Raw genomic sequence first — 27,188 nt, 5'->3', positions numbered from 1 at the left:
AGGTCTGTGATGGAAATGCCGTTTTCCTAATCACTGTATATGCATATCCCAAGTTAGCTTTTGAATGTGTTCTGTTGGTATCATTAGAAGGCTGTCATTAAAATAGAAACAAATTCCAAACAATAATTCACTTCTAGTGTGTCTTAATAGCTTTTCAATTATTGTGATAAGACACTATGACCAAGACAACTTATAGAAGAGTTTATTTGCAGTTTACAGTTTCAGATGGTTAGAGTTCATGACCATCATGGCAGGGAGCATGGCAGCAGGCAGGCATGGTGCTGGAGCAGTAGCTGAGAGCTCACATCTTGATCCACAAACGAGGCATAGAGAGCTAACTGGGAATGAGATGGGCTTTTGAAATCTCAAAGCCCACCCCACCCCCAGTGGCACATCTCCTCCAACAAAACCACACTTCCTAATTCTTCCACCAACAGGGAACCATTAATATGAGCCAATAGGATCCATTCTCCTTCAAACCACTACTCGGTATAAGCGATTAACTTGTTACACACCAATTCTGAGAAATAGTCTACTAAAACCCCAGAACAGTTTCAACAGTAAATAAAATCCCTTGGTCATGTCTAAAATGGTTACAATTCAAATATGTTGGAGGTTTTCCTCAACTTCATTAAAAATGGGGTAGGGAGCTGGCACTAATTGCAGCTGCTGCAGTAAAGTCTGGGTTCTGAGACTGAGTGGAAATTGATGGCACTAAAAGTATTCTGTAATTAAGTGAAAACTGTGCTGTGCAGCTTAATTAGTCTGCTGTGACTTAGTTTAAGTGGAAATGGTAAATCCTGCTGAATCTCATTAAATGGGAGCCCAGCAGCCCCACCTCACCTGAAGTTCTTTTCCTACGGAGGTAGAATTAACACACATACTCCTCTGGTGTGGAATGCAGGAATGGTGACCCAGGCATACGTGGTATGAAAGCTCTCTGTCTTCCATTCAGATTATACAATGCTTCCCATCCCAAGGACTCTTCAGAGGGATGTGTGTCTGGCTTCCTCCGGATGTGAAGACACTGGTCTCTGAGATGCTAGAGTGGGGGATGGGAGCCAGCAAAGCAAGTTCCCTTGGTGGGCCCTTCCTTTCCACTGCAGACTGATCAAACCTGCATCCTTAAGAAGATGTTCAAGAGCCGGGCGGTGGTGGTGCACACCTTTAATCGCGGCACTTAGGAGGCAGAGCCAGGTGGATCTCTGTGAGTTCGAGGCCAACCTGGTCTACAGAGTGAATTCCAGGGAAAGGCACAAAGCTACGCAGAGAAACCCTGTCTCGAAAACACCCCCCCCCAAAAAAAAGCTGTTCAAGAAAATATCCCTCTCATATTTTCTCCAGACTTCTCAGTATTTGATAGCAATAAGGCATAAAGGACTTAAAAAAAGGGAAAGCAATGTGTTTGGGGGGGGGGAGTTGTTGTTTTATTGTACTGAATAGTTATAAAAGCAAAGCTTACTGAAGAAGAGGAAATACAAAGTTTGAAGCCAGAACCTTCCACTCCAATGGCCTCTCCGTCCCTTGGTGACATGCTGGTGTGCTTCCTCATGTTACCAAGGCTGCTGCTGTCTGAGATTCTTGTGGGGTCTACTAGAAGACACATTAAAAAGAAAAATTTTTTTCATCCCCCACCTTAGCCTGTATACCTGATGGTCGTCCCCTCTGCCTCCAACATTTCAGACATACTGTCAGCCCACCTGCTGCTTCCGTGAAGGAAGGACTCTGCCAGGCAGAACCCATTTCTGTGGTGGGAATGAATGTTCCCGAATTGACAGAGAAGACATGAAGACCTCCTCCTTATTCAGTAGCTTGAAATAATCACATTTGCTGACCCTTATTCTCTAAGTGTTTGGGTCCAAAATAAACAGGGCTGAGATGTCCATTCAGGCAACTTTGAGGAAGAGTTCTTGTGCCAAATTGGTACTGTCCAGGCTGGCCAGCAGGGTGAAAAGGAGGTTACCCTCAACCAGGTTGGCAGTGGTTCAGCAGGTCACCAGACTCAAGGTTCTAGAGCTGTTTGAGATGTACAGGTGAAGAGCCTGAGTCTCAGGTCCAGACTGAGGGGCCCAGGGAAGACCTCCAACTGCCTCTTCTGTCTTGTGTAAAAAGAAAAATGATTCCCAAGCACCTGGAAGTGACATAGCTGGGACACAAAGTCTGGATGGCTAACACAGTGCTGGGGACAAGGATCCTCCCACAGCTCACAGCCACGGGTCCCCAAGGGATCCCCAGAAGTTCAGCTCTATTTCCCTACCAGTGGGAATCAGGGTTCCAGCCAGTGCACCCCTCCTCCCGTACTCATGATTCTGAGGTGAAATCAGTGTGCCAGGAAATTGCCAGGAGGTGCATACCAGCATCCGACAAGCCCAAACCCACAATCCCTCCCTCTTTCTCTACCCCTGAGAAGTACCACCCTAGCTTAAATGGCTTCTGAGTCCTCTGGGAGATTCACTCCTTTCTCCTTGCTCTGGCCACTTAAAGTGCTCTCTTCAGGCTTAATAACATTGAAGCCAGCCGGGGGCAGCTTTGCAGACAGTTCTGCCTTAGGAGCTCACACTGCCTTTCATGAAGTAAGAGGGTAAAGGACCAGGATTCCCTGACAGGACATGAATAGGAAAGTTAAAAAGGAAACGACACATATTGACGTACAGTCACCCTGCCCCGGAAACGACGAAGATGCATAGCCCAGCATGACCACGCTCACCCTCCACCCCCACCCCCCACCCCCTTCTGTAGCACAAGGAAGCAAAGCTTGACACAAGCAGATGATTCTAGGCTTGGAAGCCAAGTGGGATTGAAATCCTGTGGCTCCCTCACTGGGACAATAACTTGGGCTCACTTTCCTGTTGGCATGGTACTTAGCCTAGAATGAAGTCAATTCTCCAGTTTGTGCCCAGGACCACTCAAGTCCCTGCCCAGCCAGTCCAAGGGTGCTGCTCCAATTCTTTATATTCTAGGAGCAGCTCTGGTCTGGGTCTCCCTTCTTAAAATATGTCTGCTACTCTAGTTGGTATTTGTTCGGTCATCTGTGGATTTCCTTTTCCTGCATTATGCCACCACGTTTAAAACTGTCCTGAAGTGCAAAGGTACCCAACTAAGAACAGCTCGATTTAACATATTGTAACTTCACAGTGGTAGGTAAGTGGCATCCACTCAGCAGGACTGGAACTTTGAGTTTGGGCCTTTACCTGGACTGTCCATATGCAGTAGGATTCCCCCACCACACTGAGCAGCACTCCCGAGCCAAGCACACAACCGCAAGAGTTAACACCCAGTACTCTGCAGTGGGCTGCCATTAAGGCACACTGTTCAGTAGGTTATCTTTATTAATGTCCGCTTATAGTACCTTCAACTTGCTATGAATTCATTTGTTGATAACTCCATCATAAGCTCAGGTATGTATGTATGTATGTATGTATGTATGTATGTATGTATGTATGTATGTGTATGTATGTAGTGTAGTGCAAGTTTAGCTGATTCACTGATATAAATGATGTTAGTGGTTATTTTTCTGCTGGAGAAAATCATAGCCGGGGCTGGGGATGTGGTTCAGTTGGTAGAGAGCTTGTCTAGAATGTACAAAGCCCTGGGTTCGATCCCCAGCACTGCATAAACCCAGTGATCTCAGCACTCGGGAGTTGGAGGCAGAAGGATCAAAACTTCCAAGTCATCCTCGCTTACATAGCAAGTGTGAGGCCAGTACATGAGACATATTTCAAAAAAAAAAAAAAGTCAGGGCTGATCCTCTTTGACAGCTGGGTGCCCTGCAGAAGATCTGCCTGCTGCTGGGCGTCACCTACCTGAATACTCCTCCTCCTCTCCCTCCTCCTCTCTCTCCTCCTCCTCTCCTCCTCCCCCCCCCCCCCCCACCATGTGATCTCTGAGGCAAATGTATCTCTAGGAACAAACCAGTGTGATTTTCAATCCATCTCTCTTCTTTCTCTTAGTCAGATACGGAGTTCTGGGACAAGATGCAGGCAGAGTGGGAAGAAATGGCCCGGAGGAACTGGATATCTGAGAACCAAGAAGCCCAGAACCAAGTCACCATGGTCTCTGCCAGTGAGAAGGTAACTCAGTCTGCCTTCACATGCTGCTGAGTGTCTGCACACTTATCAGATTGCACATTATGGACCAGTCAGTAAGTACTTTGTGAACAACCTAAGAATTAAAGGCAGTTTGATATCAGTCTGACCAAGAAGAAACTGCAATCGATGAAAAACAGGTAACTCTGGTGTCTGAGGGTAGCTGGCCTGGAAATGAAGTGCCCATGTTTATTACTGTTCCTACAGTTTGTTACCTACTCAGAACCCCAAAACCCACAATGCCTCACCACCAGTCACCTGTCCTGGTCATGTACAAGCCAGGAGGTGATTCGGACACTTCGGGCTGCATCTTGTGGTGCTATCACACTATCAGCAAAGACTGTCAGTGCAAAGAATGCTCTTCACACAACCAGCTCAACCCCAAAAGGTTATGTGATGATACGTCATTGCTAAGAGGGAAAAAGGAAAGTACAGTGGACCACTGAGTCCCAGCTGCTTTGGGATCTCCACCTTTAAAAACACTTATTGAGAGGAAGACACTAGAATTACTACAAGTGTCCTGAAAGACAGAGAAATGGGTGTTTCTTACACAGCAAAACATCACACACACATACAATGAACACACAGACACACACACATGTACATACAGACACATGTACATATACACACACATGTTTATTGATAAAAGTTTACCTCATGTGTAGAGTTATGGAATAAGTCTCAGCAGTATTCAGCCCTGGATAACGTTCATAACTTTTTACTCAATACAGCAAATACTTGTGCCCCACGTACTGTGCAGTAGGTAGAGGGGATATGATGGCTGGTCTGATTTCAGGGGATTTACATTGCCACTCAAATGTCTCTCTTCCCAGTGGTTTTTGTCCCTCAAAAGGTCAGGTAATCTCAAAACAAATTTTTTAAAGTAACTACCTTTCCCACAAAGTAAATATCCAGTCTAGGTAAGGAAGGGAGGATATTATGGGTCCCCAGACCCCAGGAAGGGAGGACACTGTGGGTCCCCAGACCCTAGGAAAGGAAGACACTGAGGGTCCCCAGACCCCAGGCTATAATCCACACACCTGAGGCCTGACTGGGCCCATCACCCTGTGCCCCAGCAGATGCCCTGGCTGTTGACACCTGTGGAGAATGAAGGCCCTCACTTTAGACCGTAGTAACATCATCTCCAGGTGTGCTTGTATCAGTCAAAGGCTTTTCTGATGGGTGTTCCAGTGAAGAAGTAACACACAGTATTCTCTAATATCACGGGAGACAGTTTAACCCCGCAGCAGACCAACTACATACACACGGTCTAAAACACAGTCCATGGCCTTGGTCTAAAGTGTCTCTTCTTGAAGTCTAGCATAAGGTTTTTTAAAAAGTGCAAAACAACCCTGAAGCATGAAGTTTGCACTGTAGTTTTATTTTAAAAAATAAATAAGTTTGAGACAGTGGTTTATTTTGTTTATTACTATGTAGCTGTAGCCCAGACTAACCTCAAACTCAGGGTGATCCTCCTGCCTCAACCTCCATTGTTCAGAATTCCAGGCATGAGCCATCATATCACTCTAATTTTTAAAAAATAACCAAAATGTCCATCAATACGGACTGAGTAACTAACTTTAGCACATGCACATAAATCATTTTAGTGACATAAGATAGCCACAATCCAAAACTACGCAGGGTGTAAGTTTCAAAACTGTGTGAGAGCCTTCTCTCTAAGTTGAATATTCATAGAAAACACTAGACTCATCTAGTTTTGTGTTAAACACTTGCAAGTGAAAAAAAATCTGTATTTTTAAAAGATGCATTTTCAATAGGGGCATCAGAGCTTTACCAGATGTTAGAATGAAGGGAGACAATGATATGTTATGTTGTGACCTCTTCTGTGTCCCAGGGATATTACTTTCACACTGAAAACCCCTTCAAGGACTGGCCTGGAGCATTTGAAGAAGGCTTAAAAAGGTTGAAGGAAGGGGACCTGCCTGTCACCATCCTGTTCATGGAAGCAGCAATTCTCCAGGACCCTGGAGATGCTGAGGTGGGATTCCCCTTCCCTCTGTCAGACTGGAAAAGTGTCTAAGTGTGCCAAGGGGTCAGAATGAGACAGGATGCTGCAGGGTTCATCTTTACCAAGGTTTACAAAGAAGTTCCCCTGGCTTAGGCTGATCTTGTTAGAAAGCTATGCATTACCTGCTTTCTAACTGAGTTTCTAATCTTTGAGATCCAGAGCCTCCAAAGATAAAAACTGAGGACAGGAAACACAAACAAAAATAGCCCACCTGAGCCAGGCATGGTGGTGGACACCTTTGATCTCAACACTGTGGGGCGGAGCAGAGGCAGGCAGAGCTCTGTGAGTTCAAGGCCAGCCTGGCATACATAGAGAGGTCTAGGCCAGCCAGGGCTTCATAATGAGACCATGCATCCATTAAAAATAAATAAATAAATAAATAAATAAATAAATAAATAAATAAATAAAAATAAAAGAGGAACATGAGGTTTGCCCATGGCTTCTAGGGGCAGGGGAATATGGCTTTTGTCTAGGTCTCAAGTCGCACTATATTCCCCTTGATTTACTCACCCAACATTTATAGAACATATACTGTGTCCTCAAAACTACAGAGTCCAGGCATAAAATGTTGAGGAGTTGGGGAAATGGGCAGGTAGTTAAGAAGACACTCTGGTGGTGCATCTGCAGAGATGAGTAAATAAGCACAGAATGGCAGTTCAGAGCCCCGCTGGAGTGCAGGGCGGGTCCTCTCCCCTGGGAGCTTCCCTGTACTAAGCCTGTCCCCCCCCCCCACGGGGTATCACAGCTAAGCTAACTAAAATGACAGGCGGTCCGCTTCATTTTGCAAAGTTAACAGTCTGTTTTGTGTTTGTTTGTTTGTCCTGATGGTTTGGTTTGGGTTTCTGTTTGATTGGTTGTTTCTTTCTTTCTTTGTTTTGTTTTCATTAGGCATGGCAGTTTCTTGGGATAACCCAGGCAGAGAATGAAAACGAACAAGCAGCCATTGTCGCCCTCCAGAGGTAGCTAAAGCTAAGTGCAGACCTGCGGGTCTGGGGGAGAGGTGGGACTTGAACTTTGTCTCTGGGCTCTCCTTCCAAGTGGCCTCTGAAGAATTTGTCCAAGGCATGTGCCGGGATGCCACGTTCCACTCACACGTGGCTCTAATGGGATACTTTCCCCAAACCATAATGCTTCTCGATCTACAAATCAACTCATGTTCTCTAGAACCAAAGATAGTCTGTGGCAAAAGCAGGCAGACTCACTGAATCAACAGACCTTTCAATGTTCTAGCCTTTTGCAACTTCCAAAAGTTTTCTTCAGGAAAAAAATGTGTTCAAATCACTGACTGCAGGTGGAGATTGCTCAGAGCAGGAGTGTAGACGCTCCCACTTACTTAAACCCTTGAATAAAACACTTTCCACCAAACATACCTGCACTCTTCCTGCCCTTCCTGAACACACTGTTAATGATGCTATAGGAAGGAAGTGAATATACATCCACACATGTGCTCAACATATTATATACAAATATGTGAGTAATGGATGTATGTGTACAACTTGTGTGTATGTAAATTCTAGAACTTCCAAATCTTAGAATGTAAGACCCTAGGTACTTGGGAGTTTGAGGGCTACATCTCAAGATTTGGTTGGTGTCTCATAGTGTGAGTTGACTGGGGCGTTGTTTTTTCCTTGTGAGCCGTTTCCTGCAGCTGAAAGACATTGGGAATTAGAAAGGGCCAAGGTCTCATAAATCATGTGCAATGGAGGCAGGATTTAAACTCCCATCCCATGATGCAAAATCTTGCGCATTCTGAGTCCATCATTCCTAACTCTGCATGCAAATGCACAATGGGATTATTTCTTAAGATGCCTTAGACTCGGAATCTTAGACACTTTCAGAAATCATGGTTTACTTGGTTAGGACTGAGGAACCGAGCATCATTAGCATTAGAATTTCCCAGCGGACTCTGATGCACACTTAGGGTTTGCTGCTGCGTTTCTGAGGCACTGGGAACTTGCTACTCCAAGGCCTAGGTGGATCCTCGTCAGACCTTCCCACATGGGTCCCACTGCAGCCCCCGGTGCTAGAATGCGTGCAGTGCCAAGTGCCTCTGCTGCACTTCCAAGTTGAGACAATCCTGCTAGAGGCCAGTAGAGGGAATTCGGGGCAGCAACAGCCTGGGACATGGACAAGCCTGCATTAGTAGTCTAGAAACAGAAACTCCCCCTCTCTTTTGTAAAACATTGTACAGCCTTCCATCTCTGTGCATCAAAATTTTGTCCAAGTCCAATTTAGGGGAGTTAAGATAACACAGCCACATTTTAAATAATATTCTCTGTAGAGCATATAGCAGCCACACTTTAGAAAAGTATTTTAAAGTTATCAAAACCAGGTCAGGAAAAATTGGCTGTGTTTAACAGCACTATCTGCTCCTACAGAGGACTCTAGTTCCTAGCACCCACATGGTAGTTCACAACCATCTGTAACTCCATTCCCAGGGGATCCGGTGCCCTCTTCTGACCTCCATAGGCACCAGGCTCAAACATGGTACACAGATATACATGCAGGCAAAACACTCATGCACATAAAATAAAATAAGTGTTTTTAAAAAATTAAGTTACAAATCCAACTGTCATGAGGATGCTTTAACCTCTAAAAAACACTGTTTGATCTGGGTTCTCATTTGGAGAAATAAAATACTTTCCAGTGACTTGATATAATTTAACTTTTGTGTTTTTAATTAATAAAAGCTTCAAGGCTGCCTAAAAGATACAACCACAACTGTTGATCTGTTTTGTCCTCTCTCAAGGTGTCTGGAGCTGCAGCCCAACAACTTGAAAGCTCTGATGGCCTTGGCTGTGAGTTACACCAACACCGGCCATCAGCAGGATGCCTGTGAGGCTCTGAAGAACTGGATTAAGCAGAACCCAAAGTACAAATACCTTGTAAAGAACAAGAAGGGCTCTCCGGGCCTCACTCGGCGGATGTCGAAGTCCCCAGTTGACAGGTTGTCCTCCTTCCCTATAGAATCCTCCTACTGTGACAAAACGCCTGAGACAAACAACTCACAAAGAGGGAAGGTTTCCTTAAGCTCACATGTTTGCAGGGTTAGATAATGGTCACTTAGCCTATGGTTTTAAGGGCTGTGATGCAATGATACATCAAAGCAAAGGCACATGGTTGAGGAAGTAGCTTGCCTCATGGTGGCTGGGAAGGAAGGGGGGATGCCAAGGTCCCCCATGCCTCCTCCAAGCCCTGTTCCCATGACCTGGCTTCCTTCCATCAGGCCCCCACTTTACAAAGGCTCTACCACCTCCCTATAGCACCACAGGCTGGTATTTGGGGGGGGGACACATATCTATACCCCAGAAGCTATCTTTTAGACATAATGACCTGCATTATGGCCATTCAGAGACATTTAGCCAAGTACCATATTTCAAATCCAAATTAATTAATTGGAATTAATGCCAGTGCACTGAGAACTAGGGTTGCATAAACTTAGATCCCTCGTTGGAAGAAATCTGAATTGAATCTCATGGAATCCTTGGACAGCTCAGCTTGAAGGATATGGAACACTGGGTCAACGATGCTCTTCCATGAGGGCCTTACTTAACACGGCTTGTATATGTGTTTTGTTGCATATTTGTGACAACTGGGTGTGTTGTTTTTATAAGCCAAAGTAGTAGTCCTTTTATTAAGCTAAGATATATATTCATTAATTTTTCATTTTTATGCACATGGGCATTTTGCCTGAATGTAGATCTGTGCACCCTGTGCATGCCTGGTGCCTACACATGCCAGAGGAGGATGTTGATCCCCTGGAACTGGAATCACAGACCATTGTTAGTCACCATGTGGGTGCTGGGAATCAAACCCAAGTCTTCCACAAGAGCAACAAGTGCTTTTAGGCACTGAGCTATTGCCCCAGCCCCTAAACTGTTTTAAGGAAAATTTTTCAATCTGGGGCAAGAGGGATGGCTTAGCAGTAAAGAGACTGTGCTTCTCCTCCAAAGGACCCGAGTTCAGTTCCCAATAACCGTATCAAACACTAAGCCACCACCGGTAGCTCTGACTCCAGGTGATCCAACTTCCTGGGCACTGAATCAGATTCTTCCTTCATAGCTCTGTCCTGGAAGGAGTGAAGGAATTATACCTGGAAGCTGCCCACCAAAATGGTGATATGATAGACCCAGACCTGCAGACGGGCCTTGGTGTTCTATTCCACCTGAGCGGGGAGTTCAACAGAGCAATCGATGCATTTAATGCTGCCTTAACTGTTCGGCCAGAGGTAAGGAATCCCAGCACAGCAGAACTGGGTTAACTTGGTGTTGTAACAAACAAGCTTTCATGCCAATCCTCTGTGCATTCCTTCTGCATTTTATCTCTGCTGCTGGTGATTCCAAGTACAGATAATACACCACCGCAGCTGTCCGTACCAAAATGCCTAAAATGGAAATGTTAATTACAAGACATTAGATGACCACTGCTCCTTAAGGAAAGTCCTTTTCACCAAGTTAACCAGGAAGAATTTTTAATAATTCACCTCATTACAGACCCTGTTTATGAGTGCTGAATAAGCCTTCAGCCATCTTGCTTCATCTGTGAAGGGAAGAGGGGGGAAGCACTCCCATGGTGCTCCTATGTATTAAATGGCTCTGGTCTTTGTCATAAGGATTACTCATTGTGGAACCGGCTTGGGGCCACCCTGGCAAATGGTGACCGCAGTGAGGAAGCTGTGGAGGCCTACACGAGAGCACTGGAGATCCAGCCAGGCTTCATCCGGTCCAGATACAACCTGGGGATCAGCTGCATCAACCTGGGTGCCTACAGGTGAAGTATGCCTGGGTTCAGACAAGTCACTTGGGTGTCCAACGCCCATGTGAGTCTATATGAACCATTAACAGTCCAACCTTTAATTTTCCCACTTAAGAAAAAAAGAGCCTTGGAGAGGGACAAAGCCAGGGGTACCTGATAAAACAGCCTTGGGAGGTCCAGAGCCAGCGTTTGGCAAAGCCAAGAATACAGTTCTTATAAACCCGATGTACAGATAGAATTAACTAGGGAAGAAAAAAAGAAAATATGGTGGATTTATTGTTTAAAATACAATAAAGTTGGGGGGAAGAAATTAAATGATGCATTATTATTTAAAATGCCCTGGCATAGTTATGGTCCCAAAAAGCTGCAAAGTCATTGATCATCCTGGAGCTCAGCTATTCCCCCCACACACACACCCCTGCAAATACTGAAAAAGCCAAAGCCTTTAGCTCATGTGAGTTTTATCTATCAATACTTGTGGTATCAGAAATTAAACTAGAAAATTTTATGAGATTCATTGAAAAGTAATAAAACATTACATACCAACAGAAATGACATGCTTTACAAGAAAATGATCACTTTCCAAAACCAAGATGTACCAAGAAAGAAGAGTGGCTTGCATTGGAAAATTCCCTTAATATCTTGCTTCCTAGAACCAGTTTCTTTGTGCCTCTGTATTCTGTCTGCTGGGCTACCTCACGTGCCATCCCCAGGCATGAGCAAGTGAGGTGAGCAGATGAGGAGGTGAAAGTGAAAAGGGTCACATGCCATCTCAGTTTCATAATGGAAATCATTTGCCCTCACAAGCTCCAGGCTCCACACAGGGAGAACTGTTGATCTTAACTGCAAGAGCTTTTGCATGAATTGACTCCAGGGCACTCCACAACAAAATCCTAAAGTGACTTCTACTGTCCCTATTGTTCACTTAGGGACTGAACCTCTGCAAAGAAATTTGCCTAAGTCTAAACAGCTAGGACTGAAGGCCAGGCTGTCTAATAATGAAACGTAATTCCTCATTTCTGTCACCACCAAGCAAATTTAGACCACCTTGCTTTTGAGGCGAGCCATTTTCTCCCCTTAAAGATGGGTGGCATGGATCACTTGTGCACACAGATAATGTCTCCAGGTCATTCCTGGAGCAGGGACTTAGCAGTGGCTGTATCAGGCTCCTTCCTCTAAGCTCCAAAAGTAAAACTGGCTTTCCTGGTCGATATCTGGCCCACTCTACTTAACAATAGCTGTTCCCAGGAGAATAGCTAGAGAACCTGAAAGGCATCCCTGGGGAGCCCACTCGCCCGCCCGGGAGAGGAGACCTGGGGCATCACACAGAAGCAACTGGCTGTTCTTTTAGTGTGCTGACTCTGGAGTTCACCGCATCTTAAGATGTGCCTTTCTCCCTTTCCAGAGAAGCGGTCAGCAACTTTCTCACTGCCCTCAGTTTGCAAAGAAAGAGCCGGAACCAGCAGCAAGTCCCTCACCCTGCCATCTCGGGGAACATCTGGGCTGCCCTCAGAATTGCACTGTCACTGATGGACCAGCCAGAACTCTTCCAGGCAGCCAACCTTGGTGACTTGGATGTCCTCCTAAGAGCTTTCAACTTGGATCCTTAAAGGAAAAGAAAGAAATACAGAATAATCCCTCATCTGTTATTATACTAAAAAGGGACAAAACTATTTTATTATGAATTTCAAAAAAAAGATTTTTTTAAAGGATAAAGCAAAGAGTCAAAAGGCCATGGTCATATAATCCAAGGGAATTGATTACTATAGACAATACCTGGCCTCTGTTCAGATCCAAAAGCACAAAGCAAGATCAGGTTCAAGAGAAGAACTAAGATTCTCAAGACAAACCAAGGTAACTGTGTATACTCTTCCAGGTTACAAGTGGACTTTGAATTAGTCTGTCCCACGTCACAGCTGCTGGCACATCTGAAGAGCTGTTCATGGGACATAGCAAGACAGTTTATATGTGGTCAGTGAACTCAGGCTGTCTGTCTGTCTACTGAACATAGTTTGGGCCGTTGGCGCATGCACACACACAACCTGACTGAAGGCAGGCATTGCTTCCCCCTCCCGTTTTAACTTTTACTGTAAGCCTTTGTTTCCAGAGAGAGCTTTGCTGGCAAAAGCAGTTTTTGCACTAGACATTTTTGCTGTTCCCAATGAAATCCTATCTAGGATTGTACATAAGCACTTTATTAGCGTATTTATGCCTTGCTGGGCTTCGGGTTTGCTGCTCCAGTCCCTAACTTTGGGGGGCGGGGGCTGGAAGATTTGAGACAGATTTGTTAGCTCAATGGACCAAATAAAAAATTCTGAGAAGAGTTTTTTCTTAGCGTAGGGTTTTGAAGGCACATTGGCGTAGAATGTAAATATGTTAAACCCAGTTTTCTTTGTGTACTTTCTGGGATTCTGTGGCTCTCTGTGGGAAGCGAGATTCTGACTCTGCATTCTCCCTGCAGAAGGAAGTTTGGCGATCCTGCAGTTTCTAATGAGTTTGTGTTAACTTGTTTTCATATCCTGTTCTCCGGCTTTCTAACTGCCCTGCACAATGATACTCCTTTTAAACTGTTACTATTTTAAATGGTATTTCCTAAGTGTGATAAATACATTTTTCCTAACATTAATGTGTTTCCTCAGTTCCATAATAGCCCACACTGTCCACCTCCTCCAGTGGTGAGGGACAGAAGGTCACGTTTGTGACCGAGCTGCACTGAGTGGCAGAGTTTTCCTCAAAAAGAGGCACCTTGGGCTCTAATATAAACACTCAGCAAGAACCAGGTCTTCTCCATTGGCAGAGACATCTTAAATGTTGATCTTCCACATATTTCTTCAGATTACTTTGTGAGTGTTTGGGGCTTGGTAGTTATTTCAAAAAATGCATTTATAAAGAATTAGAAAATTGTTGGCAGAACACTAACCAAAATACCATGCTGCTCAGCTCTAATTCTAGTAAATTCTCTGTTCTTCTTCACCTTGTACCCTTCCTGCCTTCAGAATCTTCCTGAAAGTAGTTAGGTCCCAACTTTTTCATGTTCTTGGCTTACTAATGGTTCCCTCCACTAACAATTGTAGTTACCAAAAACCATATTTTGGGTCCAAGCAGATTAATTGACTATGAAATTATCTGCTCCTGATTGAAAATGTGCCCAGAGGCTGACCGAACCCCTCCATTGCTGTGGAGTCCCCTGGGTTATGAGAGGGACCCGAAGTTCACTAGTGACCCCAAGTCCTTGAGGCTTATCTATCGCAGGAGCTTTCTGACTTGTAAGGACAAGCGATGAGGCCACTGTGGCGGTATCAGGCTTTGCTGCTCATTGTCAATGTTCCCTGTGATGGAACGGTGGTCCCAGCTCAGCAGCAGGACACAGAGACATTAAGGCATCCACTCCTGGGCACAGTAACAACTCACACTACCCTTTAATGGCTGAGCCATCTCTCTGTCCCTGGTCCATGCTTTCTATTAATCTCAGCAGCAGAGCAAAGCTCAAATATATTTTGAAGAGCAGATTTTCTAGTGGTTCTCAACTTGTGGGTCGCGACTTCTCTGGCAAACTTCTATCTCCAAAAATATTTACATTATGATTCATAACAGTAGCAAAATTACAGTCATGAAGTAGCAATGTGAATAATTTTACGGTTGGGAACCACCACAGCATGAGGAACTGCATTAAAGGATTACAGCATCAGGAAGGTTGAGAACCACTGCTCTAGACGGTTAGAAACAGACTGGGAAGATGTCTTCAGGATGGACTGTAGGCCATGGCATCGCCTGCTTGAATGTTGCTGGTAGTGTAGTGACCATTCCTTCCTTCTTCCTCACTCCATGTCACCTGCTGGCCACCTGATGTGAATCACTCAGAGATCTTTCCAAGCCTGTAAACAAAGGGTTCAAACAACCTTCATGGCCATTCTGTTCATAATGCTCCCCCAAGCCCTCAGCAGCACCAGATCTTTCCAGGATAATGACCCACCACACCCTCAGCCCTGTCACCATTTCACACAGGAGCTAAGTCTCAGCCTGACTAGTACAAATGTGGGAAGTTTCATGTCATTTGATGGTTGCTGAGTGGTGTCACATATTGTGGCCCAAGTTTATTTTAACGGAATACCAAGTAGCTTCAAACTCTTAGGGGACAGTTGGCAATTTTCTACTTCACCATTATGTAGATTTTGTAGGACATTTGGTGGAACTTTCTCTACTCCCTCGGTTCTGTCCATCACAATTAAGATTTTTCATAGGCTGCCACTTATCAGGAAGTTCAAAATTATTGCCTAAGAGGGAAAGAGTTGGAATTTTCAATGCTATCATAATGATAGTAAGTAAAAACCAGTAACTAAAAAGTAAAACTTTGAATATATATAGCCATAGCAGACGTTAAGCAGTGAGAATTTAGTGTCTTTCTCATGGCATCTGCCATGTATGCTTTTTAAATGCAGAACTGTTGGGGGCTTTTCATCTTCATGGCAAGAAATTGTCTTTTCTCTTTCAATTCGAAAGACCTAGGGTATTCTTCTAAGGCCCTCGGGAAAATCCTAAGGATGGGACTCAATCATACAATGGCCACTCAGTAGCTCCCAGGGACTGATTTTGCCAGTAAATTGGATGAAAATGCAGAGAAAACCATTAATCACTGCTGAATTTCAAAATGTTACAAGTTTTGATAGAACATCTGTATGCAGAGAAGAGACAGAATAAAGAAAGCCTGGGATGTAGCTCAGTGAGTACAGCACACCCCAGAACCACATAAACTGACCATGGCAGTGTACGGCTGTAATCCCAGCACTTGGGAAATGGAAGCAGGAAGATCAGGAGTTTAAGGTCATCCTGGGCTCTAGATGAGGAGGAAAGGACCTTCTAACCAAGTCAGTCCCAGTGATTCTTCATTCTCTGCACTTCATCCTGACATCCCTCCCTCCAACCCACCAGAAACTTTAATAACTAACAATGAAGTGCACTTCCTCAGCCAGTCTGATGTCTGCCAGAATAGGGTAGGAACGTCCAGAATACACTCACTCTCAGATGTACATGCCGTTTTTATTTATATTGAGAGGTCATGCTGACTCTTAGATCAATATCCAAATTCTTTTTTAATAAATGCTCTGGTGTATTCTTGCCACATGGGCAAGGCTTGACTACAATTGGAGCTCATCTCACAGTTCCAAACCTCTCACCATAGTTTCCCTGTGCACTCCTGGCGGGACCAGAGGAAAGAGGATGTCACTGTGTGTCTTCTGAACTGCTTCCACAAGGTTGATTACACTTATCTTACTGTTGTGATGGTAGTAGTGATTTTTTTCCTAGACATGCTTCTAGAAGCAGTCTAGAAAGCAAGTATTTGGAAGGTTTAATTCATGTGCCATCTTTCTGAGACCTCTTGTTTTGAAAAAGAAGACACAGGCAACACCCATGACTTCAACTTTGTAACATAGCTTCAAACTGGTTCCCTATGCAAATGTTTCTGCACAATGCCCTTCTCATTTCACTATTATAGGACTGGCTGATTTATGCTGTTTTGAACTAAGAAGTAGATACATATATTTTTTAAAGAGTGTTCATAGACCAACTCTGGCATAAAGTTTGTAAAAAGGCAATTTTTAAAAAGCAAAAACATATAACCTCAGGTATCAAACTATTGCATGCATCAGTACTTAAAATCTGCCTATGACTATTAACCAAAGCATGCAAGATACTGTCACTGAATGTAAACTGGCCCACTTACCCCATGCATGACTGGTGTCATAGGCTTGCTTGTCTTTCCACTCTTCTCAACAAGCAAGCACTCCCTAACGTTCCAGTATTTTCTATTTGCTTTGCCCATCTCATCTTGTAGACTGTTGTCTTGCTATCACATTGGCATTGACCGATGCTCACAGGTTGGTTCATACATTGTGACTGCCAGTCTCAGGCCAATCTTCTGAGGGACCCAGGTACAGACATGGGGTCCTTTAAAACCCACATGAAGCTTGATAGAGCTAAAACCGTGACAAGGTCATACAGTTGTCTTTGCACAAGAAGCTTTGAACTCTAAATTCTTAAAAACGAAGTTCAAGTTTTCTTTTCAAAAAGTTTAGGAAAACAGTAGAAAACACTGGAATTCTAAATTATGTGGGGAGATTAGAGTGATGTCATACACATGGAGATTGCCCTGAGGCAAAGTGGATGTGGGGCCTTAGTTCCCCATTGGAATAGTATGTCACAGAGTAGAGTGTATGTAGGTTACTGTTCTATTTGCAAAGGCAAGGTCCCTCTCCCTTCAGAAACTAGATTTCACCAGTCTGACCAAAAACACTCCAATTCAGGGGTAGGAGATGGTTTTACGGTCAATGTCTTCTCTCTGTCTTCTCCTAAAACCCCAGTCTTATGAAAAGGCCAGGAAAGGGAGAGATTATAGCTCAGTTCAGGGGGCTGGGGCTGGGGCTGGGGCCATAGCTGCATTGGTACAGTGCTTGCCTCCCATGCACAAAGCTCTGGGTTTGATCCTGCAAAGCATTCAACTGGGCATGGTGGCACACATCTGTAATCCTAGCAAGGAAGGTCAGGAACTCAAGGTCATCCTTGGCCATACAGAGTTCAAGACCATCCTGTGCTATGTAAGACACTGTCTCAAAAAAATTAAAAAGACCTTTATTTAGGTCATATGTGAAAAACAACTTTTTTATCCGTTCATAACATCCCATGCCCTCCCACACACAGGCCCAGAGTCTAAATTACTCTTCTCTGACACAAAAAGACCATGGTGTAGAGATAGTAGAAACTTAAGAGGAACTCAAAGTGTGAGGCTTGATAGTTTCTCACACTGCACATAGCTGCTGAAATTGCTACAGATATACCAAATAAAATGCTCTGGAGACCAGTGCCCCAGCCTCACGACCTCCTGAGCTATAGAAAGGATAGCTGAGTATCCCTCAGCAAGACATAGGGACAGTCCCAGAAAAACTTCACTGAAAATGATAAGAAGGTGAAAAACACAAGGAAGCCACTGGTGGCTAAACTGTACAATGTGCATCTTTGAAGCTGGCTTTGGTTTGTCTTGAATTGATGGGAGAGGGAAATGACTTGCACACAGTGAGTAAACTGGCTATCTGCCATCTTCACTGAGACACGTGACATTCTCTCATAGGGATTCTGAAAGGATTGCACCATGTGATCAGGGAGTTCATGTTACCATTGGTGAAAGGACGTCACAAGCCCAATTTATGTCTTTCTTTTCCCCACACAGCATCTGACCCAAGCCCTCCTCAACTTTCATTACCCAAATTTGTTTACATCAGTTGAAAATAACCGATTAATTCAGTAAACTTTTTACAACCTATAAGAAGCATTTATTAACTATTTAGAAATATTTCTATCTATTTTGTATATCTATGAATCCTGCATATCTAGTCTAACCTAAAATTGTGTTTTAAGGAAAGTGCCACGAGGCTTCCTTATTGTGCTCAATAGCTTTAAAAATCTGGGATTCCATGAGATTTCAAGCTGATGTAGGTAACAGAGAAAAACTTAACTTTAAATGTTTACACTGAATTTCTAAACTAATACCAACCCCAAATTAAGTGATCTATAGTCAACTAATGGCAATGGGGATTTGACTATTATTGGCATACTATGAGATACTATTTCTGTGGCCTGGTGAGTAACACGCAGCCTACTCTGCCTGTAGTAAGCCTTCGTCATAGTCTCTCCCTGCATTGCCTGTGGAAATAAAACTACTATAAAAATAACCACTTATCCTACAGATGTGTTAATTCACTCCAATGACATCATTTGCAAAATACCAAGCTTGAGGTAGTGTGTTTATACTTTATTGAAGGCACGCCTTCCTTTTTCACATTATTAACCTGTATTTACACTTATGCAGTTTTAAACTATGTTTCCAAATAAACTTTGTCTGTGGCTTCATGGTCTTTTCAGGACTCTCTCAAGATGGGATTTGGGGTCAGAACCACTTACAGCCAAGTAGAAACCAGTTACTACCGCTTTAAGAGAAGTCCTTCCATTGAGTATAACTACATACAATTTTGCATGAGTTATCTGGAAAGCAGGAATGCATTTGTAGATGAACAACAAACCCTGAAAACTGTTTTCTTTGTTAATTTTTTAAGACTAAAATATTAACCTAAAATTGAAATTTGTGATCTTTTTAAAATAAAAGCATTAAAATACGTGTCACTTCAGGGTCTTTCTTAGAGGGATTAGTCAGACACTAAATAATTTGAACACTGACTGCATGCAGGCTCCATTCGAGTGTAAGACACACCTAGACCATAACAGTAAGAAGGCACTGCCCCAAGTGGGAGAGTGGGGCAGTGAGGCATTATGAGAGGACTTAGGTCCTCATTTCCAGGTAGTCAGAAAATAGGGGACATGTGGGCTGCGATTCAAATCAAGAACCAGCAAAATGGAGTGGGAGACAACATTCCAAGAAGAATCAACAACTAGTCACCAAGGTGCAAATGCCCTTGGTGTAAGCTCATGAAAGGAGACCAAGGCACCAGGAAGACCTTCTCAGAGCAGGGCAAAGGGCGGAGCTCCCCACTAGCCCTAAAGTCTGTTTCCCAAACAAGGTCATCCCGGCCTGGTGAGGTTGAGAGTGAAGGGGCTGCAGGGGCCAGGACTGGAGCTCAGGCCTCCTCCTCCTCCTCACTCCTCCTCCTCACTCCTCCTCCTCCTCCTCCTCACTCCTCCTCTTTGAGCTCAGGGGGCACTTGGCCTTGACGTCTTCCATCCTCCCCTCCAAACAGTCAGGTTGTATATTTCCACTCCCTGCTTCACTGTTGGGTGATACAGCACACTAATGTGGGGAATGTGTAATGTGGAGAAGCAGAGCTTTATAACCACCTCACATTAACCTGGGGCTTTTTAAAAAGTCTTCTACCTCCACTTTCTAAACACCAAGTATTATTCCAGAAAGAGCTGCTTCTCTCCATGAGTATGTAACACCAGCCAAAGGTGTAAGGCATTCTTTATGACTTTGTTTATGTGTGTACATGTTCCTGTGTGTTAAGAAGAGCAGTATCCTTAACCTGAGCCACCCCTGCATCCCCCGTCCACCTTCTTTTTTTGAGTCAGGGTCTCTCACTGAGCCTGAAGCTCCCCAGTTCAGGAAAACTAGCTGGCCAAAGAGCTCCAGGGTTCCTCCCGACACTGCCTCCCAGCACTAGGATTACAGGTAAGTAAAGTCACAGCCAGGTTTTTATGGAGGTGCTAGGAATCTGAACTTAGGTCCTAATGCTTGTATGGAGAGCACTTTCGTGCCTGAGACATCACCTCAGCCTCTCTAAACTATGCCGAAAGTACTTACCAGTTTGTATTTTTATATTTTTTATTATTATTATTATTATTATTATTATTATTATTAATTACCAGCTTTACATTCTACAAAAAAATACTGCTTCCTGGCTAGTTTTGTTCTAGAGTACTTTGGGTTTGGTTTTTGTTTTATTTTCAAATGCTGAGGATTCAACCGGGAGCTTTGCAGATGCTAAACAAGGTCTTCACTATTGAATACTTTAGCCCCTGGTAATCACATGTCCATGCATCTTGATCTGGGGAAATGATGGCTAATTCTAGTGTTGTTCTTTGTAGAACTAAACTATTAACCCACAGTAGGCTGCAAATTTGTACTCACTTGAGCTTAGATGGGTGTAGACAGCCTCCCTCAGTCTAAGCTGCTGACCTGGCTGGGCCAGATCCCAGAAGGTGCTTCTCCTCTGCCATTTACCCAAGAGACATCATGTCCCCACTGTTAATTTTACCCACCCCATAGTTGATTGTTGCAAATGAAAGAGGAGCAAACTGTGGCCGAGTCAGCGAAGGTCCCCTGGATTCAAAGCTAACAAAAATGCAAAGCTGACCTTCAGACCCGCCAAACCTGACCCAGGAAAAAGGAGGCTTCAGAGAAACAGTCAAGGTGATAACTAAAATCTGCTTTGGATTTAAAATTGAAATTCAAAATCATCTAGATGGTGTGATGCACGCCCCTCATCTCAACACTTGGGAGGCTGGGGCAGGAGGACCATGAGTTCAAGGCCAGTCTGGGCCTCATAGCTAAACCCTGTGAAAAAAAAAAAAAAAAAAAAAAAAAAGTGAAGGCAATACGACTACAACAACTGTCGCCTTGTTGATTGACAGGGCTGATGCCTGATCTGGCCGGGCAGTGGTGTCTCCTTCCTCCCTCGCTACACCATGTACGTCCCCCCAAAAGCTGCACACTCAACCTCCCCCAAGTAGAGAAATACCACTTTTTGCCAAGGGTATACAAGTCCCTGCATTCCCCTGCTGGATCCAAATGAGCTCCCTCAAAAAAAGAGTAGAAAATCTTCTTGGCTTAATATATATTTACAAAGTCTGACCCCATACATAAAAATGAAAATGTCTATAAAAGAAAATGTCTAATGGCAAAGGTCTGAAACTGATGACTCTGTCCTCATAAAATGTTCAGAACTAATACCAATTAAACTAATTTCATTCAAATAGAAAACAATGGCAATTTTAAGTTAGTTCAACTACATAAACATTTCACACTTTCTCTCTCTTCAGATAGCCGAGGCTTCCCCAGCCACTCTGTCTCACTCTGGGCTATGGGCTTGGGGGTTGCTTCTATTTCAGAGCAAGGTAAAGCTGGGGAGAGAGGGAGCCACCTGCCAGTGCTGGCCCCACCTCCCTCCCATGTCCCCATTTCGATGACTCATCAACACCGGATCCCACTCTGGCATAAGACTCCATCCATCCCGCTCACCTGCTCAAGCACATGGGACCTGCAACCTTTCCATCCACCGCTTCTCCATCAGCCTCAAAAGCCGGTTTGCTGTTTGCCCACCTCCTTCCTCACATTTGAAAACTAACACCCCACCTATCAGCCACCACCCCCTCTCTCCTTGGAGCAAAAATTCTGAAGTTTCCTATGTTTAAAATCTGCAATTCCTCCGTCTCTCCTCTGTCCTTGCTCTCCTATCATCCAGCCTAAACAAGAGTCCTAAACTTCAGTCAGATGGGTCACTGCTCTTCTGAAGACCCTTGATGGTCTATACTCTGGAGTCTTGCCCCAAGACAGCTGCCCCCTCCTTTGGCCTCCTGTCCCATCATGCCCTTCTCTCCAGCCCTGCTGACCCTTCCCTGCCTGTATGAGAAAGTAGACATGCCACCACTGGAGGCCTCCACACCAGTTCCCCCAAACACCCACATGAATGGCTCCTTCTCTTGCAAGTCTTGGTCTAGGTCTCATATCACAATGCCACCCCATCCCTGGATACCCCGTTTATCAGAATCAGCCCCCTTTCCCTGTTCCATGCCCCCATGGCACTCTGTATCTTTTCACACATCACAGAACATTACTATTTTGTACCTTTAGCATCTGTTGTTGCTAGGAAACTAATTCAACAAGGGCAAGGAGCATGTCTACTTTATTTACAGACACACTGTAAACAAAATGACACATAGAACATGGTAGATGTTTGTTTATTGTAGGATGCACAGATTAACAAGCCAGTTGGCTGAATGAAAATCTCCAGAAAAGTTTGTTTGGAAAGTAGTCATTAGTTGTGGTGTGACATTTATTTTTAAAAATACCTTGGACTAAAACAAGGGCTCAAAACCCCCCATAGGCTGCAAGAACCATTTGGTTTACTAAGTCCTGTGTCCACCAAACTATCATATGTTTTCATACCTCATCTGAGGAATCATACAAGGGGAGAACAAGTCACACTTATGCAAGTGAAGTGAAAGGGATATGACGTTAAGCCTGTATGCCCCATCCCTGACATGCTACCTCCCTACTACCCCACCTTTAAAAGGATTGGCCACCTGCAAAGGCAAGTTTCACCTTTTCCTATTATATTTTCCTACGGCGACTGAATTCTGCCACTGACTACCTTGGAAAAGTTGAGCTAAAGAATCAATGGCATATAGCTGAACGATGAGAAGGGAAGACTCTGCTGTTAGGCAGGAGCCAGCTTGCAAGCATTTTTCTCTGAACCATAAATAATATCCCACCGTGCCAACCATTCTTTCTTCTCATCCTCTCACCAAAACCATGGCCTGCCACTGACGTCAGGCAATGACTAAGACTTTCAAAATGCATAGGTTCGTTCTTTTAAAACCTTTGAGCCACAGAGAAATATTTGCAAACAGGTACCATACCCTGTGTGCTAAGCAAAACAGTGTCCTCCAACCCCAAAGACATTACTAACGTCTACACTCTAATACCTGTGTGTTATTATTGTGCTGTCTGATATAGCCAAAGGAATTTGTAGATGTGGTCAAATTAAAGGTTGGCTGTTTGTTTGCACAGGGTCTCTTGTAATCCAGGCTGGATTCTAACTGCCTATATTGCTGAGGACTCTGAACTCCTGATCTTCCCGTTTTCAGCTCCTTGGTCACAGGAATATACTGAGGTTAAGGACTTTTGATGTGGGAGTGGTCTAAATCACCAGAGTGAGTCAATGTAACCCTAGAGTTCTTATAGGAGGGAGGCAAGCAATCCACTCAATGGAGATGTGAGCATGGCTGATATCAAAGCTGTCAGGACTCAGAGAGAGAGAGAGGGAGGAAGGGAGGGAGGGAGGGAGGGAGGGAGAGACCTGGAAACCACAGGAATGAATTCTTCCTGCCCCAGGGTTTTAGTAGAGGATGAGAGAGTGGGTGTGTTATTTTAAAGCAACTTTGTGGCAAAACGCTATAGTAGCAATAAGGAACTTATACACAATAGAAATGTACTGTCAGAGAGGCTAAATCCCCCATGTAACACATTCACTCTCCTACTACCACTGGAGAGCCAGAGCCACAGAGGTTTCTGTGTGACTGGATAACCAACAGGGAAAGTCCAGATGTCAGCCTCCTGGACCTCCACCATCCCAACCCTCCTTCAAGGTGCTGACATCTGCTGGGGATGGGGACCAAGGCTGCCTGATCACATCAGCAAGCCACGGTCAAAGGAAATCAGGCATGGTCTTGAGTTCCCCATTCACCACGGACATCATCAATTTATTTGGCGTTTTTCAAACAAAAATAAAAAGTCATAAAGGGACCTGAGTTTGTGAGAATAGCTTTTAATTTAAAACTATCAAAGCAATAAATTATCCATCTCTTTCCATCACAGGCGAGTACTCTCCCAAACACTTGAAGTAATTTCCACACCAACCATGACTAGTGCAAAATAAATAAATACCAGGTCTTCCAGCAACCAACAACACTATTGGGCAGGTGGACACAGGTCAGGCTCAACCTCCAAGCTGAGGAGCACTGAGATCCACAAAGCCTTTCCACATGCCCAGCTGTGAACAGACTAGACGACACCCAGGGAGGGGAACCACAAGAGAATGCAGCCTGAGGAGGAAGCAGTGTGCTCAAACCCCTGCCACAGCTACCACCCACAGCACCCTGAGGATGCCGGGAAAACAGGTGCTGGTCCACAGGGCAGCGCCAAAGCAAGGGTGAAGGACGGCCGTTGGGGGTGCACTCACTACTTTTGTCTCTAAACTGGGGAGATATATTTTCCTAAGCAGAAAAATCTTGTAGTTTCTGGGGCTTGTTCAGTACCTCAGGTGTTCCCTCTGTGTTGCTTCAATTTGGAGCCTCTCTAGAATTCTCTTCTTACACATGGGATTTCCTGCCTACCTCACACTGTGGCACACTAATGGAAGGACATAAGCCACAGAACCAAATAAGAACAGATGGCAATCTAGTGAAACTAATTTAAATATTAAGTTACCATTATATTAAATCAATGTATCCCACATCATTTGCAAACCACATGATAAGATAGTCACACTGTTTGTTGAAGTCTTCAAGTTTTTGTGTACATTTTAAGTGTGCAGGACAATCTTAGTATGGACTGGCCAAATCCCACCACACTAGAGGACTACAGAATCTTCGACAAACTCTACGGATGATTTATTGAGTAGGTGTGCTGATTAAGTTTTGTTTGTTTTTGTTAATTTGACCCAAGCTAAGGTCATCTGGGAAGAGGGAGCCTGGATTGAGAAAATGTTTCCATTAGGATTAACCTGTGGACAAGCATATGGGACATCTCCCTGATTAATGATTGTGGGAGGGCCCAGCCCACTGTGGGTGGGGCCACCCTTAGGCAGGTAGTCTTGAGTTGTATAAGAAAGCAGGCTGAGCAAGCCATGGGGAGCAAGCCAGTGAGCAGCACTCCTCCATGGCCTCTGTCTCAGCTCTTGCCTTTAGGTTCTTGCCTTGAGTTTCTGCCCTGCCCTTTCTTTATGGTGGACTGTAAGTTATAAGAGGAAATGAACCCTTTCCTTCCCCCAAAGTGCTTTGGTTGTGGTCTTTATTACACCAATGAAACACTAAGTCGGACAAGAGGAAACCCTGGTGGCATCAGCAAGGAGGTCCTATTCAACAACTTAACAACACGGGCCTCGTCTGTCATCTGGAGTGTTTCCCTCACAGGCAGAAGCACATGTATCTAACCATCGTCTGTTCTGCCCAGGTCTCCTGGCAGCTCCTCACAGGCTCTAAAGACCTGTGGTGAGTGATTCTAGGACAGACAGCTTTGTCCGCACTTATCCGGGGATCGGGGCTCTCCTCAGGGGAATCGGGATTTTAAAGCATTGTTCACCTTAGACTGAGCTGAAGGTCGCTCTGAGACTTTTCCAAGAGGGTGTCACAAATGGACTACTGCTTGCTTTTGCTTTGGAGAGGGACAGTCACAAAGGCCTCACAGACTGAAGAGTTGTGGGTTCCAAATTGGGGGAAATGGGATTACCAAAGAAAACAGACCAGGAACAGAAATAGGGTATAGCCTAACAATGACAGACTCAGACACCCCAACTTCTGATGGCCACAGCTCAGGCCCGATTCTGGCTGTAATCACTGAAAAGTAAAAACAAAATGTGGTTGTAGGGCAGAAAGGTTCTTCCCAGATTATCTGGTCTAACCTCCTGGTCCACAGACAAAGGCCCAAGGAGGAAGAATGACTCAGGCAGGTCACACTGAGAGGCAAAGCCAGGATGTAAGTTCATGTCTAAGTCTGCAGCTCAGTTAATGGGAGCCCACAGGGATTCAGGAGGGACAGCAGGCACATTCTCTTGTAGGTTTGGGGAGACGGCTAGGCAATTCCAAAGTACTGAAGCAACATTGATGTAAAATGGCATTAAAATAGGATTCTTCCCAAATTCTTTTCGTTTAGAAGAAAAAGAAAATCTCATCTGTACCAAATTGGATTTCTGACTAGTTATTTGGGTATTTAGACCAAATGACAAAACAGAAACTTTGATCCATTTTCCAAAGACACATTGGGAGTCTACACAAGTGAATATCAAAAGCTATTTACAGGAAGAAAGCTCTGCCCTCCACACAGATGACTACACGCGGAGAGCGTGCCACACAAACACACCACCACATCTCACACAGAAGACTCCCGGCAGGTGGGGCAGCAGACAGATCCCCCGCACCGTGCCAGCTGCAGCCCAACACGTGTCCTGTCTACACACTCGTGTAAGTGGTCCATCCCACTGCTGCTCCAGAGGAGCCTGATGTGCATACGCCGGGAGACACAGGCAAGCACATTCCTAACAAGCAAGCCACTGCTCATTCCGGTGTGGCCAGCTCCTACTATGAATGAAAGCGCATATACAAAACCTTGCCAGGAAATAGCCCTTGTGTTTGTGAGGCGGAGGGGGGGGCATAATACACTTTCTTCAAGTATGTCTCGGCATCGGAAGGGTTAATTTGCTTAGTCTACCTAATGAAATTAAGGGGTTTATAGTCTGAAACCTTTAATGCAGATTTTTACACCATTGATATTGCAAAGTTTTTATAAAATTTTTATTTTGTTCAAAATATACATGCTATCTTTGACCACATTTGAATTCAAACCTCCAAAGAGCCCCCTACCCCCATGAAAGGCCTTTGCTTTGTAACACTGAAAACCAGCCACCAGCGAGGTGTGTTCAGAGTCACTATTCCATGACATGTGGCCCTAGAGGGAGTGGGTTTTGTAAGGCTGCTTCGCGTGAGGATTCCCACGGGGGTGGGGGGAGGGGTAGGCTGGTCAGGGACACCCATGGCAGACTCGGGATCTCAGAGCCGAGCCTCGAGGGGTCAGCGGGACAGTGTGGTAGAGAACGACTACATCACGCACTCCCTCCCGCCATGTCCTTTGTTCCCAGAGGGAAAAAGCATCAGCTAGTCGAGGAGGCAGGGAAGGCAGGGATCGTACTCTCCTGGCACCTACCACGCTGCACCTTCTGCGCTGTGAAGGCTCCTCGCTGGTCAAAGGCTGCTAGGAACAGGAGACGCGCGCACGTCACCTCACCACCATGCAGATGAGGAGTGAGGCACAGGTTGGGAAG

General features: G+C 44.7%; 2 protein-coding genes across 13 annotated transcripts in view; one reads left to right on the top strand and one right to left on the bottom strand.

Moving 5' to 3' along the window:
* Nucleotides 1-13,192, top strand: part of Pex5l (peroxisomal biogenesis factor 5 like) — a 208,417-nt gene extending 195,225 nt beyond the window's left edge. For all 11 annotated transcript variants that reach the window (XM_028872673.2, XM_037206535.1, XM_028872676.2 and 8 more), the window contains 7 exons: nt 3,951-4,070; nt 5,941-6,084; nt 7,003-7,073; nt 8,864-9,061; nt 10,177-10,342; nt 10,727-10,884; nt 12,275-13,192. In XM_028872673.2, coding sequence (XP_028728506.1) covers nt 3,951-4,070; nt 5,941-6,084; nt 7,003-7,073; nt 8,864-9,061; nt 10,177-10,342; nt 10,727-10,884; nt 12,275-12,479 — 1,062 coding nt within the window. In that variant the 3' untranslated portion in view covers nt 12,480-13,192. The remainder of the gene's footprint in view (nt 1-3,950; nt 4,071-5,940; nt 6,085-7,002; nt 7,074-8,863; nt 9,062-10,176; nt 10,343-10,726; nt 10,885-12,274) is intronic.
* A 13,441-nt stretch (nt 13,193-26,633) lies between these two features.
* The window catches only part of Usp13 (ubiquitin specific peptidase 13), a 123,710-nt gene continuing 123,155 nt past the window's right edge, over nt 26,634-27,188 (bottom strand). For both annotated transcript variants that reach the window (XM_028872663.1, XM_028872665.1), the window contains exon 21: nt 26,634-27,188. This exon is cut by the window's right edge and continues 1,577 nt beyond it. The gene's annotated coding sequence lies outside the window, so the exon portion shown is untranslated.

Source organism: Peromyscus leucopus, chromosome 6 (genome assembly GCF_004664715.2).
Source record: "Peromyscus leucopus breed LL Stock chromosome 6, UCI_PerLeu_2.1, whole genome shotgun sequence".
In the NCBI taxonomy this organism is placed as follows: Eukaryota; Metazoa; Chordata; class Mammalia; order Rodentia; family Cricetidae; genus Peromyscus; species Peromyscus leucopus.
The sequence above is the reverse complement of the archived record's forward strand: the minus strand, read 5'-3'. Positions and strand labels throughout refer to the sequence as shown.